Raw genomic sequence first — 16,889 nt, 5'->3', positions numbered from 1 at the left:
AGTTCTGTCTGATCATAAGAAAGAGCTCGCATCCCTCTTTAACTTCAATAACATGCAGATATTCAAACATGATCAGATTTCCATTTTTGGAATGACCTATACCTCCAACCTTTCCTGCCACAAACACATTTTAGCTATAGTTTCTGCAGCCACCAAAAAACTTGGTATACTTTTTTGCACCAGATATTACTTCACACCTGCTAACTGTATACAAATCCCAAATCTGCCCAAGCATGGAATATTGCTCCAATATCCATTCTAAGATTGCTCGATTCTATCTAGAAGAGGGCAATCCAATTAATTAATGATCCCTCTCTCAGATGTTCAGTTTCTGTCTTGTGCCTTTTACAGATGCTTTCATGGACAATGTTCTGCTGAATTGGCCACTATTATTTCTCCACTTTCCTCCAAAATCATAAGAACAAGAGCCACTGCTAAACCCTTTACAGTTCATTTTGAAAATCACTGAACCAACTTCAAATTGTCTCCTCCATTCTGCTTTCGCCAAATAATACAACTTTCAACTGCCGAAACAGAATGTGAACAGATTCCTCCTTTCTTCTTATCCTCTTGTCTACACACAGCATTAATCAGCTATAAGTCTTGTAATTTTTCATGTGCAGGTCAGATATATAAAAAAAGCCCATCTCCATTTACATGCTTTACAATACTTCAATATTTCTACTCCAATCATTCTTTAATTCTGTCTTTTATATGGTATGGAGTATTCTTCTCTCCAGGGTTACAAGCAACCTACTTTTTTTTTTTTTAGTCATTACACATGTCTCACTGCTATAGGTAAAGACTAGAATAGTGCACATATTAAATGGCTTTCTTTTTAAGGATACAGGTAAATCTCTTAAACAGATTCTTTATACACCAACATGCTTTGTTTCTTCATGTGCTTCTTCAGTTTTTAGCTTGCTTTTCCTTAAAACTAACCAACTCTAACTAGATAAATAGTCATACATAATTTCAACAAGATTATCTGCTAATTTTAGTTCAATTTGATCTGAATTTGTCAATTAGTTTTAGTTAATTTTTAAACCCCTTTTTTTTTCTTACTTTTTCTTCCAAGGTCATTTAGTATTTCATTTTGATAGTAATATTTAAGTCCACCCAGGGGAAGGGACTTTCATATGACTATCAAAATCATATCTACATACTAAATTTCACCTTTTGGAAGGCATTCCTTGCTTCAGTGTATGCACAAAGGAAGCACACCTAATAATTTGTTTAACTAATTATCATATGCTTCATTTTTATTATAATTGCTTGTTAGAGAATCAACTCAGAGAAAGGAAAATAATTTACAAAAAGAAGAGGAATAAAAGGTACTAAGTGCAATTAAGAATAATTTTGGCCATCCAATGAAAGTAAGTGGAATCAGTCACAATAGTCTTACAGCTGCACGTATTTTAAAACATTGTTCTTCCTAAAGAAATCAACAAACTTAAATGCCATAAATTCTGAAAGCTGTTTACCTGTTTTCCAACATTTTTAATGGCTAACTGTTCAGGTGTCATTTTATCTTCCTCTTCCAGAGACTAAATCAAGGGATAAAATGAGAAATAGTTTATATTAATGAGAAAGTTAAAAATAAAAAATAAATAAAATAAAATAAAAATACTGAATTTGCAAAATCTTACAACTATGAAAAAAATATCAAAATGTAAATGTAAAACTTATGTTTAATTTGTTTAAACGGATACTATTATCAAAACAGAGGGATTTGACTAGTTAGTATTAATATAGAATTATGTTTGAAGAAATAAAGCTGAAACAAGTGACATTTCTTTTATTAGCAGTTCAGCTGCAAATCAAGCCAGTTTTACCACTCAAAATTATACAGAAAAGGTGCTAATTCTGATTTACCTATTCATCATCTGGTATATTCTAAAGGATTTAACAAATATACTGACTAACACAATTGAGGCACTTACAAGTCAGGGAGTACAAGTGACATTTTGAAAAAAATTGAGTTAATTCCAGGAATGGTAGCTAAAGTGATAGACAATTTGTATTTCTGGACAAGCAGACAAAAAAAAAAGCATTGTTATATTTTATTGTTCGTTGTCTGCTGCTATTGTTATATTTTATTTCTGTATCTTAATTCAACTGCACCTTTGTTAACCTTATTTGTGCTATGCTCCCAGCATTTTGTTTTGGCTGAATCTATGCTACTTTACTCTTAATTTAACTTTAATCTGCTTAACATATATCTCATTGTTAATCCCAGTTAATCTTATTTCCTGTTCCTACTGATAGTATATAGACCAATTTATCAGCCTATCTACTACAATGTGCAGGTTACCAATTCTGGCACTAATCAATCAGATTTTTTTTTTTTTTTTTGACTGTGCCATTCTAATTGAATTAATGTAGTTTGAGAATTAAGGTAAGGAATACAGGCAAGATCCTAGTTAATACATATTTTCCTATAGCAAGTTGTGGCAATTCTTAATCAATATAGCACGCAGGTTCACTAGTTTTTTTTTTTTTTTTTTTAGAGATAGTGCACTGGCAATTGATCATGCAAGGTAGTTAAACAAACAAACAAAAATTATTTAAACCTTGAAATAATGTACAACATATACAATATACACAAAGAGGAAATTATATATATATATATCTCAGCCTATCTAAATACAATAGGGGCAACACAACCGACTGTATTACATGCGACTTACTTAACCCCATCACAATGTTAACTAATCTAAATTAAGCATGCAGCTATTCCCTAAGTTACACATTAGCTTATTTTCTTCCATTATATGCACAAATTTACAATCAATCTATCCTTTTGTAACCATAACTCATTACTTAACATTTTACTAACAATTTCCTGTAAGCACTCTCATTCATACAATAATTCCTATTTCACCTTTACAAAGCATTAACAAAATTTGTGCCTACTTGCAATACCCCTTTATATACACTTTTCAGTCAATTACACCTGTCTGTTTTCACCATAGATTATAATTGTTGCTTGGACGATGTATCGGTTCTCGCTCTGGGAATTGCTGGACAAGGTTGATGCAATTTTCCCATCGTAACTGGAAAGGGACTGCCGAAATTTCCATTGTGTCTGTGGGTAGTCGTACTCTCCTCACTGTCCATGCATTCTAGGCGTTCCATCAAATAACGTCCTCACCTCCACACCTCGAACCTCTGTTCTCTGGGAAAGGGAAAAATTTGGAATCTAAAAACCGAGAACCCTCTTGGTCCGTCTCAGTCCTCTTTTATATTGTCCATAATCTTTTGGTACTATGATGTTGTTTCCAGGATTACCCACCAGCACGATGATGTCATTTCGACTCCCTCTGTTCATGGGCACATATTTTTATGTTCACAAGACCTTGCAAACTTTTTTTTTTTGGCTTAGTCATCGTTCTAATCTGAGTTAATCCCCTCTTCATTTTACACACAGCTCAATGGGTGTTAAATTATGCATTTTTACAGTAAAATTATAACACTTGTTTTAATACAACATAAATTTTATATGTTTGGAAACCTCTGTAAAATCGAACTCAAAAAAAATGTAATTAATAAAATTTATCGCAAGAGATTTTACAGCATGGATAAGGAAACTACACAAATGGCTTATGAGATGTCTCTCCTATTTTCTATAGTAACTTTTCTAGTTTCTATAGTCTAACTTCAGTTTTCTCAAAACTAGGTTTTTGTCACTTGTACTTGTTGGCTTCTAGGTGCCTGAATTAAGATTTTGCAACCATTTTATTATTATTACATCTATTAAACAAAACATTTTGCATGAGAGGAATGTTTAATCCTCAACTTTGTAATTTAACTGTTTTGCAACAATGCATGTTATTTTAAAAGTGCTCTAAATGGATATTTCATGAAATTTGGTTTAAACTAATACTTTTAGCTTATAAACTTTTCATTAAAAAAAATTAAACTTCATTAAACCATATTACTGTTAGCAATAGTTGAAAATGTGCTACTGTTGCTAGTCAATCCAGACATCGATAACTGAATATTTTTGGATGAATTTACAAATTTCATTTCACAATGAAATGATTAACACCCTTTTTATTAGTCTTGAAGTGGCCTGAAAGAGTATCACTGGTATCTAGAGTAGGATTCCTGGATTATATGATCCTTAGTCTGCTTTTGAACAAAAGTCTGATAGGTTTATAGCCTTTTATAGATAAGCTTATTAAAAAACTTTCGTATCAACATGCTACAATACTTTTGTGGCATTTATACAACAGATTCATTCATTCAATTAGATTCATCCAGAAAAACATCCAGATCTTTTTTTTTTACCTTATGAGTCTGAGAAGTCAGGTATGGCCAACCACATCTTATCCACTAAGCACAGAATTCATTCAAATAAAACTGAAGTACTGCACTAGTTATTTTTACTTGAAAGACTATATAAAGAAAGGTGTGTAGCCCATGTTCACAGACCAAACCTCAACAAGAATTTTTAAATAATAATGATTTAAAAATTGATTTCTTTGAATTCTGTGATTAATGATAAAAAATGATATGGAGCCAAATGAAAAAAAAAAAAAAAGTTATGGAATAATATGTACATATGAAAATATTTTCCATGAGTACATATTATTCCATAACTATTTTTTATCATTTATGTCTTCCACTTAAGTCTCTATTTTTCATTCTAGGTTAGTAGCCAGCCTATCACTAGGTGACAAGATAGCAAAAGATGAACCATTTGTCTGAGTTACTCTATGATAAACTTGGCGATATTAAAGGTTTACAAGTCTCACTGTAATCCTGAATTTCACAACTCTTGTAGAGGATAATATGCAAGGTGTTGACTGTCATGTTTTTAGTGACAGCTGTATATCTGCATAAAAACCAAAGAAACTAAAATTTTTCTGGAAAACTCCCTGCCACTTCCAAGACTGGCAATCTCATCCAAATATAGGAATGAAGCAATAAGAATGAAAATGCTCTATTTTAATAATTCTCAGATAATTGGAATTGCTCAGGGGTCAAAGCAAGGAAAGTGAGAGGACACCTCTACATAGCTTTTTAAGGAATACAGGGAACCAAAACCCTAGTTGGTTCTGCATTCCTTAAAATTCGATCCTCACCTTCTCACGGTGCACCCCTTTAATAACTATCTACCTAGATAGTAACGAATGAGGATAGGCAGGAGAATTTGTTTAGGAGTAATGTTAATTTTTTGACTGAAATAATTTTTTCTGTAATAATACTGTATTGAACCTTTGTTAAAATAATGTGATGCATGACATCATGTAAGGCTATTAAGTAATGTTAAATCAGTAAGTTTAATGCTAAGATTAGTGAACAATTCTGAGAATTGCCATAGATGGAAAATTCCAAAGATGCACAAACGATGACGTCACCATGTCCAGAGGCCAATACATGACAACTGCCATGGATAGAGAATTCCAAAGACACATGAGAATGACGTCCAATACATGACCATTTTCGAGAGATGCGTGCCTGCGAACAATGGAGGACTAGGCCTATACAAGGCAAGTCACCAGGAAGGAATTTTATCTGAGGGTTTTCTAAGCTTTCTCTTACCCGAGTCCACCGTCATGCAAGATTTGTTGTCGGAAATTAATAGAGAAGTGTCACAGGCTCTACCTGGGATTGCTGCCACGTGAGAACTACATGTTGATTGTCTCAAAAGGAAAGAGCTACACATCGCTGCCATGTTACGAGTCCTACAGAGCAAGGCATAGTTGACAACTTGAACAAGGAAGAAATTTAGCAGGTAAACAAGAATGAGTCAGCAAGCAGAAAGAAACACAAGAAGACTTATGTGCGAACAAAAGGTTAATGTGAAAGTCTGTGTCGACCAAGAATTGTAAGTAGTTGTAATACTGAACAAGAATGTATGTCAAGTGTCTGTTTATGAGATATTGATGTTGAATTAGGCTTAAACGAGGTATGCTTATAGTTAGTTAAGGTTATGCTAGATTATGAATTAACTTAGAATTAAGGTTAGATTAGAGAGAACTGAGACTATTAAGAGTATTGTAATGACACTGTGTGTGTATATATGTGAATCATTCTGTAAATAATTCCATTTGTCTTAATTAAATGATTTGTGAACAACACACTGGATTGATTCTGTCAATGCACGAACCTGTATAAGATAGAAGTTATATGATTTGTATTTAAGCCACGACTAGTTCAAAGTAAGGATATTTATGTATAAGTGGGGAATATAAATGATATCTGCTTTGTCTTTGATTTAAGATCTTATACTCTCATACTCAAAATATAGAATAACTGACACAGTCGTAGAACAAATTTGTTAGACTATAGAGCGTGAGAAATAAGATAGTAGAAATAGGTAGATAGTGGCAGCTGATAGTTAAGGCAGTCGTCCACTCCCAATAATAAAGTAAAGAGAAACAAAGACAAAACAGGGTAGTGGAAATATGTTATAGAATACTGCCTATATAAATATAACAAATGATGCAGACCACAACAGTATAACAGTCTAAAGTAAACCTCCTTGTCAGGAACATATAGAGATCTCACTCCTCTTGAAAAGTTTAGTTTTGTGCAATTGGTACTTTGCCAACTGGTGTTGCACAAAGGAGTTGTTCTGATTGTTTCTGACAAAACAGTTCAATTAGAATGGTTTCTGAATAGAGGTGACAGGTTTCGAGGGACCCTGCCAACCCTCCTCTATAAAGAAGGGTAACATTTTCCCAATCGGATTTATCAGATGTATTATGAAAAACAATGGTATACTTCGCCCACAGTTTGTAGATCTCTGCTCGGCGTCTTGCTAAGAATAGTGATTCATGCTAAGAGGAGAAAGAAATGAAGGACATACGAATTGGTCGCCAACACGTGAAATCACGTGCTTTATAGGTAAAATTTTCCAACTGTTATACAAGCAACATAGTTAACTACAATAATCATAAAAGAGAAGTTAATTTTCCGACCTGTAATAATAAACAACTCATCCCACAATACGGACTGATTACCCTATAATCGGAATCGATTCTCCTTTTTCTGACATGCACAGAAGTGTCGAAAGATCTCTAATCGGTGGGTGAACTACATTGTTGTTCATTCCTTATTTTTGCTATCTGTTGATGTTGCAGTTTACAACAACATCAAGAGATTTGAGGGCTGCTAACTGACATGAGGATAAAAAAGACTCATACTCATAAAAAGGGAGGATGTAGCACCAGAACTAAATCCTCCTACCCATGACTGGAGTCACACATGGACAGTCAGTATTCAGCAAGCAACTGTGCTTGGAAGTGAAACATGAGGGCTACCTAAGGCCCCATTGCCAGCATACCTTAAGCCCTGTACCCTGGAGACTTACTTGCAATGCTGTTGTCCCTTGCATGCAAATTCAGTAGCCAAATGACTGTGCCTGCCTGAGCCATCCAAAGCCACCTATCTTGCTGAAGTAGGGACCAAAAAAAGCACATTACTATGTCAAAAAAGGTTATAGGACTTTGGATCTCACTGATGGTGATCTGGAGGATAATTAAAAAGACTGAAGAAAAGAATAGTGCAATTGCTTTCTGAATGAAACAAGCATGTCATGAAGCTCCTTCATGAGCAAATTTTTGTTTATGATAAGGTAAAATATAGATGAAAAGAAGAATATAATTTGTCAAGCATAATAATGCTGCTTAACGCAGCAGAAAAATTTATTACAATTACTAAATCCCAAACTGTTGTTAAAAGATGGAAATTTTCATTCTATATTCCAGAAACAACTTCTACCACCAAGTTTTCTCACAGTATTTCCTCAAGACTATATTTCTATGGCAATAAATACTTCCTAAGAAATGTGTTTTACATTATAATGGATATTTGGAGCAACTGTAAGTCAACTGCTTGCAGTATGCAAAACAGCAGAACAGCAAATCATAATGTTTTACATATATCCTATTTCTTGTTTATGTTAAAGTAAAATACAGATAGAAGCAATGATACAGGATTGAAGTAAAAACTAAGAGGACAATACATTATACAAATAAACAATGTGAGACAAACTCAGATTTATTTATGAATAAATTTAACATAAAATTTTGTGATGTTTTGCTGTCAGCTAGCTGATAATCATCAGGAATAAAAAATATTAGAGGCATAACAAGATCTGAAAACTTTTGACTTTTTTTTTAAAAATTACTAATGCTTAATAAAGCAGCTAGTCATATGTTATTTGACACATCATACATGATGTTTACACTGCCATGTAATGCTACTGGCATAAGAGATCTTAAAGACTTTCAAATATCATTAAGTATAAGGTTTCTGTTTAATGTGCCTTGTGGATAATTATTTTGTAAGATTCCTAAATATCCTAATGATAATGACTTGTAGGTAAGGCAAATGGCCAATCCATAAATCATGGACTAGCTACTTTATTAGCAATAGTATACATTAAAAAGACTATGTAGAAGTTTTCGGATCTGTTGTAGATTCTCTATTGCTTTTATTTCAAACAATCCTGTCAGCCAATTGATATGCAACGTAAAGTTTTATGCTAAATTTACTAATACATAAATCTAAAAGTTTATCCTTCAGCGTATATTTATATATAAATAACACAGGATCATAAAAAACAGATTGGCAAACTTCATACATAGTAATTAATAATTGAAATTGCTCTGGAATATTTTTATGCTAAATTTACTAATACATAAATCTAAAAGTTTATCCTTCAGTGTATATTTGTATATAAATAACACAGGATCATAAAAAACAGATTGGCAAACTTCAGACATAGCAATAAATAACTGAAATTGCTCTGGAATATTTTTCTTCAAATTTTATCTAAATATTTCCAATTATGGAGGTATGGTCAATCAAAACGTGACAATAATAAAATCATTCATATTAACAAACTACCAAAGAGTCCCAACAAAACATCATATGCATAATGCTATGTTAAAAGAAATCCACTATAGCAAACCATTCCTGCAGTCCATACAAGAGTCAACTATAAATGTTATCTGCCTGCCACATGCATACATAAGACAGCAAGTCATCTGTTCAGAAAGCTTAGTGCTAAGTGACAAAACAATTATATGACAGTTTAATCAATTTTAGAGAAACAGGCTTTAAAGAAGAAATCGCCAGGAAGATCATGAAACTAAAGAAATTCAGTCTTGTGATTCATTTTATTATTATTATTTTTTTTGGAAACATACGTGCATGTATGCTGCAAAACACTACTGCTCACTGCAATTTGGAACTTAGTATATACTTTAAGACCATTAACTATCCAAACTATGCTGCAACAAGCACCAAAGATTATATACAAAATTCACAACCTTTATAGTTAGCTAAATGGGTAACGTTTACAGAAAAATTACCTACAAATTAATGGCCACATCAATCATCATAATTGATTCTGGGAGAACAATAACAAGGTTTTAGTGTACACACGACACTTCAAATACAGATGTGTCTTGACCACTGTATAACATTTTCACAAGATTTTTTTTTTGTTTGCTGTTGTTGAGAACATTACTGGACACATTGATCTAAATCTGTCAGAATGATATTTATGTTCAAACTGAAAGAGAAAATTCAATAATGTGCAATACCTCATGTCACTGCATTCAACATGACTGAATGATTATTTTATTACTAACTATAATAATAAAGGAATTAACTCACGTAAATTATTCTTTATTCGTAGAATTTTCACCTGAGTATCACAGGCATCATCAGTACAGGTACAAGACTAATTAAACAATAACTGTTATATTCACAAAGTGCCACCTAAGTAGCTAAGTCAAATTTCCTAAATTTTATTTAATTATTAAATAATAATTATTTAATTATTCAATTATAATAACTTAAAAATTTTTTTCTTCTTTTTTTCCCCCCTATACAATTAAATATGTGTATACAATTAATGTTAGGAAAGATTTGCTGCTTTATAAAGGTACCAACTCCCACAAGGGGGAAAGACACAGACCATCGGATCTGTTTAGGTTAGGGGAGTAAAGTAATGTTTTACATGTTTCTTTGTATAGCCGTTCCATTAGGAACTGACTTTTGTGAATGACCTTTGTCTTGTTCTAATTAACTCTATGTCTGATGTTGAGAGCATGTTCTGTAATTCCAGACTGTTCAGGTTCAAGGTACTGGATGTACGACTGCTGTTCTTCTAACCAGACCTAAGCAGATCTTCCTGTTTGTACGAAATATGATAATCCACACAAGCAGGGAATCTGGTAGACACCTGGATAGCTGAGATGTAGGAGCTTGTCCTTTGGACGCATTAGGAATGTGGAGATTTTTCCGACGGTTCGAAAAGCCACACAGATATTTAGTGGTTTTAGCACCTTAGCTGTGCGTTCACTAACCCCTTGTAGATATAGGGGATAGGTATACGTGTAGGTTCTTCTGTACATGAAGAGGATGGAGCACAACTACTTAAAGTTCTGTTTATGAAGGACTTCATATAGCCATTGGATATGAAGGAGGAATTAATATACTGTAATTCTTTTTGTAAAAGTTCTTCTGAAGAACAAAAGGAGTTGGTTGTCTTCCAGTTCACCCTAGAGTCTTCTATTCTAGGGTGAACTGGATCCTTGGATGAAGTGCATTAATTTTTTGAGAGAAACTGTTGTAGTTCTTCTGAGATGCCCTTCAATATGGCAAAAATGTCGTCCACATATCAGAACCAAATGTTAGGTCTGGGTGTAATGTTGTCAAAGATACGCTGTTTGAAATGCTCCATGAAGTAGTTGGCAATATCAGGAGATATTGGATTACCCATTGCTGTTCCTTCGATTTGTTGGTATAACTGGTTTTTGAAGGAAAAATAACCAGCCTTTATTACAAATTCAAATAATTTGACAATGTCTAGAGGAAATTCTTGGTATAGTAATTCTCTGCTGTCTGCCAATGGAACATTCGTAAATAGCGAAACAACATCTAGACTAATCATAATCTCCGAATCGTCTAGATGCAGATCAGAAATTTTATTTCTGAAGTCAGCAGAATTTTTTATATATATAGAAGTTTTTCTAGTTGAAGTGAGTAAATTTGACAGAAATTTTGATATTTTGTAAGTGGGACAACCTATACAGGCTATAACCAGTCTTACTGGAATTCCTAGCTTATGTACTTTTGGAAGACCATATAATCTCGGTGGGTGCCCAAAAGAGGTCTTTAGTAATTAAAATGAAAAGCCAAACGGCTTCATCCCTTTAATATAGAGGTCTTTAGTGTTTTCTTTTTATCTTCATCTGATATCGATATATTTTCTATAAAGGGCATTAAGCTTTTTTATTTGACTACCGGTAGGATCTGAAGTGAGGGGCCTACAAGTCGAATAGTCGGAGTAACAGTGATGTTTTTCTCTTGTATTCTCTTCTGTCTTGGATGACTCAGCCTTCCCTTTGTCAGCTTTCGTAATAATTAGGTTCTTGTTTTTTTTTAGTGATTTCAGTGCTTTTTGTCCAGCATATGATAGGTTCGGCTGAGGAGGCTTGACGTTAAAAAGAATTTTTGCACACTCGAATCTTGTCCTGTTAGCTGTTTTTTGGAATAAGGATCGAATATATCTGTCAATACTATGGGAAAAGTCTATTATGGGTACGTTATTCGGAGCAACGGAAAAAGTATGTCCTTTTGACAGAATGAAACGTTTGCTGTCTGTCAGTGGGCGGCCTGATACATTGATCACTACTCTATCTGTATCAACAACAGTACTGCTAGATTTGGGGTGGCTCACCAGTGAATCAAGCTTGCATTTCAATCTATCATGGGAAGCATTAAAATTTTCAGTCTCTAATACTGGTTCTATAGCGTTCTTAATATCTATTATTTCTTTGTTCAGAAGGGCAAGAGATTTCTTTGCTTCTTGTAGCTGACAAGTTAACAGTGACCTACTGGCCTTTAAATAAATCCGACGGGCTCTTTGAGACTTAAAAACTTCTTTTAGTTTACAGCAGGTAGGAATAACCTGAGCCAACTTACATTGCTTTAATAATATTATTCTGCTAATGCAATTCGCATTCTTAACTAATACTTTAACGTATCTGGAACATCGTTTGGAAGTAGACTCTCCATGAAGTCTCGATATAAGTTTCAGTAAGGAAATACCGTGAATAGACATATTACTAACTATTATAATAACGGAATTAACTCACGTAACAGGAGATGTACTAAAAACAGCTAACAGGACAAGATTCGAGTATGCAAAAATTCTTTTTAACGCCAAGCCTCTGTGGCCAAACCTATCGTATGCTGGACAAAAAGCACTGAAATTGCTAAAAAATAACCAGAACCTAATTATTACAAAATCTGACAAAAGGAATGCTGTAGTCATCCAAGACAGAAGAGAATACGAGAGAAAAATATCACTGTTACTCCGACTATTCGACTTATAGGCCCCTCACTTCAGATCCTACCGGTAGTCAAATAAAAAAGCTTAATGCCCTTATAGAAAATATATCGATATGGGATGAAGATAAAAAGAAAATACTAAAAACTTTTTCGGGCGCCCACCAAGATTATATGGTCTTCCAAAAGTACATAAGTCAGGAATTCCATTAAGACTTGTAGGTTGTAGACCGGTTGTAGACTGTATAGGTTGTCCCACTTACAAAATATCAAAATTTCTGTCAAATTTACTCACTTCTTCAACTAGAAGAACTGCTACATATATAAAAAATTCTGTGGACTTCAGAAATAAAATTTCCGATCTGCATCTAGACGATTCGGAGATTATGATTAGTCTAGATGTTGTTTTGCTATTTACGAATGTTCCGTTGGCAGACAGCACAGAATTACTACACCAAGAATTTCCTCCAGACATTGTCAAATTATTTGAATTTGTAATAAAGTACAGTTATTTTTCCTTCAAAAACCAGTTATGCCAACAAATCGAAGGGACAGCAATGGGTAATCAGCATATCTTTGACAACATTACACCCAGACCTGACACTTGGTTCAGATATGTCGACGACATTTTTGCCATATGGAAGGGCACCTCAGAAGAACTACAACAGTTTATCTCAAAAATTAATGCACTTCATCCAAGGACCCAGTTCACCCTATAAGTAGAAGCAAATAAGCAATCAGCCTTTCTAGACCTCTTGATTCTTTGCCAACCAGATGGTTATCTACAATTCACAGTCTGTAAGAAAGAAACTGATACAGGCCAGTACATCCACGCTGAATCACATCATCATCCCAGCCAAAAGGCAGGTACCATAAAAACACTAGTTCATAGAGCTCACTCCTTTTGTTCTTCAGAAGAACTTTTACAAAAAGAATTACAGTATATTAATTTTGACTTCATATCCAATGGCTATAAGAAGTCCTTCATAAACAGAGCTTTAAGTAGTAGTGCTCCAGCATCCTCTTCAAGTACAGAAGAACCTACACGTATACCTATCCCATATGTACAAGGGGTTAGTGAACGCACAGCTAAGGTGCTAAAACCACTAAATATCTGTGTGGCTTTTCAAACAGTCAGAAAAATCTCCACATTCCTAATGTCTCTAAAAGACAAGCTCCCATATCTCAGCTATCCAGGTTGTTGGATTGTGATAGAGTGGAATTTTAGGAACTCCTATCTCATCACAATCTAACATGCGTTTCCAAACAAAAAAGGGAGATAAATACAGGTGATTGCCTCTGAGTATAAAATAATTGCTATGTATATATATATCAAGCATGTTTCACTATGAGAGATTAAATAAGTGTGTATTTTGTACCATTCACAAATGAGTTAAAATTAATAATGAAAGTGTAAAATGTTAGCAGAGTTTTATGAAATAATATGTATCAAAAGATATAGAATGTTAGCACAAATTCAACGTGGGGGGAGTGAAGTCCAAAGTCATGGAGCAGTGACGCGAGGGTGCGGCTCGCCCCAAGCAAACAGCGTGATGTCAGCGCATGTATGATAACAGAGAAGGCCGGACGCAAGACCACGTGAGTGTTAGCTGGACATCGCAAAATGCGTGAAGCATTGAGAAAAAAAAGAGAGAAACATAATGGTCATGCACCCCTGAAAAAAGGCTTTTTGTTCCTGGATCTCCTAGTATTCGTCTCTCGCGGTGATGAAGGGTGGTAGTGCCCCCACACCGAAATATTCCGATTAAGGCAGTAGCGGGACTCGGCGGTCGTATCTCCGCGGAAGAAGTAAGCCCGGTAGTTCATAGAAGACAAGATTCCTGTAGACCATTGATGCAATATAGAACCAAAGGGGAAGATAAGTAGACTTTATTTGTGTTTCACTGAATATGAGTGAGAGATTTGTGCTTTGTAGGCAAAGCAGAAAAGGGAACAATAATGATATAGAATAAGATTGTGTTGCTATTGTTTAGAGAGAGTTGCATTTAATCTTACTGCCTATCACTGTGATAAAGTTCGTTAATATGTTGTGAGAAGCTACGAATATGTTTAGAGGAGTAAGGAATTGATAAATTATAAAGAGATTGTAAAAGATATGAATGTTATCTTGTGTGGTCTGACAGAACTACTGAGTTTTAGAAATATTGTGATAATAATACATGACTAAAGCATTTGAGAGTATTAATATGATTCTTACTTTAGAAAGCTACTGCATAATCTGTTATAAGTATATTTGTAGTATTATAATATTTTAAACTCTGTCCTGGATGTCAGGAACTCCCTTAAGATGGGAATTAAGCTAATAATATTGAGTGTACCTACTTTTGATATATAATAAACCTTGCTTTTGTTTCTAACAAAGACTTTCTGTGATTTCTGGAATCTGATGCACCTCTTATAAAATATTATGAATCTATGCGGGAGACTAGAGAAAAGTACAGTTTGGCCACGTCTGCAAAGTTGCTAGGTATCATTTAAGTACTGTCCTGAGATTACCTCTTGATTGTTAATATTACTAATCTAATAACATTAAGTGGCGCAGCGAAATATAAATTTTCTTGGCGTTTTACGAGAGGTAAATCTCAGACACTCTGATATTCTTGTGTTGCCTCGATCTCGAGGAAATTCCATTGTCCCTCAGAGGTACCACATGATACCCAATAGAGTATAACGGAGATCTGACACAAAGACAAAAGAATAGTCATAACAGTAGAAAGTCGACACAACAAGGTGTCTGCCAGATTCCCTGCTCGTGTGGATTATCATATTTCGGACAAACAGGAAGATCTGCTTAGGTCTGGTTAGAAGAACAGCAGTTGTACATCCAGTACCTTGAACCCGAACAGTCTGGAATTGCAGAACATGCTATCAACACCAGACATAGAGTTAAGTGGAACAAGACAAAAGTCATTCACAAAAGTCGGTTCCTAATAATGGCTATACAAAGAAACATGTGAAAATTACTTTACTCCTCTAACCTAAACAGATCTGATGGTCTACGTCTTTCCCCATTGTGGGAGAGTTAGTATTTTATAAAGCAGCAATCTTTCCTAACATATAACTGTATACACAAATATATATTTAAATATATAATGAAAAAAAAAAATATATATATATTTTTTTAATTATTATAATTGAATAATTAAATAACTATATTAAATTTAAATAATTAAAATAATAATAATTAAATAAATTTAGGAAATTTAACTTAGTTACTTAGGTGGTGCTTTGTGAATATAGCAGTTATTGTTTAATTAGCCTTGTACCTGTACTGATGATGCCTGTGATACTCAGGTGAAAATTCTACAAATAAAGAATAATTTACGCGAGTTAATTCCGTTATTATAATAGTAATGTGTCTACTCACGGTATTTCCTTACTGAAGATTATTTTATTCATGTGAAGCTATATAGAAGAGTGGACCAACATATCAGAGCTTCTAGTGGTGTGGCCATTTTAATCAATAATAAATGAAGAAATAGAATTTTGTAAGACTAAATTATAACAGTTAAATTAAAAACAAACATACAGAAGCTACATAAATATCATAGGAGTATATATACCTCTAAAGAAGGTAGGAAAGAGGATTCCAAACAATTTTATGAGAAGCTACAAAAATTGTTAAATAAATATAATAAAAAAATTAACAGTAGGAGATCTTAATGCTAGAGTTGAAAATAATCCAATCTCAAATGTCTTAGGAAAACATGGAGAAATTTGTATGAATAACAATGGTCAAGAACTATTAGATTTCTGTACTTTCATTAATATTAAAATAACCAATACTTTTTTTTTTTTTTGAAAAAAGAATATAAATAAATATACTTGGAATGGCAGAGGAACAAGATCAATAATTGATTATATCATTACTAATCAGAAACTAACTACTTGTGTGAGATGTACATATTTAGAGAGGAAATGAAATCTTTTCAGATCATTATTTATTAGTCTCTGAAATAGAAATACTAGCAAAATGGAGAAAGGAAGTAAATAAGAAAAACAAGAAATAGAACAAATATACAAAGTATATCTATTACAAGAAAAAAGCATTAGTATGCTACATCAATCACAATTAACAGATTACCTAAAATAAGCCCAAATCAATGAAGACATAGAAGAATGGAAACCTTTAAGTAAATCCATAAAGCAGCCTCTGAAGTACTTGGAAAGAAAAATAAAATATTAAAAAGAAAACATTAAACATCTAGAACACAGATATAGAAAATACAACAACAAAATAAAAAAAAAATGGCATATGCAAATCACTCCTTCAAAAACATACAAAGGAAACAGAAAAAATATACAAAAGCAAAAGAAATATAGCTAAAACCATAGTACAGAAAGCTCACCAAGATTTTTGGGATAGAGTTCTTAATAAAATAGAACACATACATGGAACACAAGACATAGCCTAAAAATATTAAGGAAATTAAACAATGAAAAAAGAGATGCTGTACAAATTAACATATTACAAAAAAAAAAAAAAAAAGGCTAGAACATAAGAATTTATGATATGACCCAATTTTAATAACAGAAAATATAATAAC

General features: G+C 33.4%; 1 protein-coding gene across 1 annotated transcript in view; it reads right to left on the bottom strand.

Moving 5' to 3' along the window:
• Rpn11 (regulatory particle non-ATPase 11) overlaps positions 1–16,889 on the bottom strand; it is a 106,904-nt gene that overhangs the window by 9,246 nt on the left and 80,769 nt on the right. Inside the window, exon 10 of the mRNA XM_090392914.1 lies at positions 1,485–1,547. Within this exon, the coding sequence (XP_090249040.1) occupies positions 1,485–1,547 (63 nt within the window). The remainder of the gene's footprint in view (positions 1–1,484; positions 1,548–16,889) is intronic.

This window comes from Typopeltis vanoorti, chromosome 5 (assembly GCF_054136105.1).
Source record: "Typopeltis vanoorti isolate ZY-2024b chromosome 5, IOZ_Tvanoo_1.0, whole genome shotgun sequence".
NCBI classification, from domain to species: Eukaryota; Metazoa; Arthropoda; class Arachnida; order Uropygi; family Thelyphonidae; genus Typopeltis; species Typopeltis vanoorti.
Note: the sequence above shows the minus strand (reverse complement) of the source record. Positions and strands in the feature narration are given on the sequence as shown.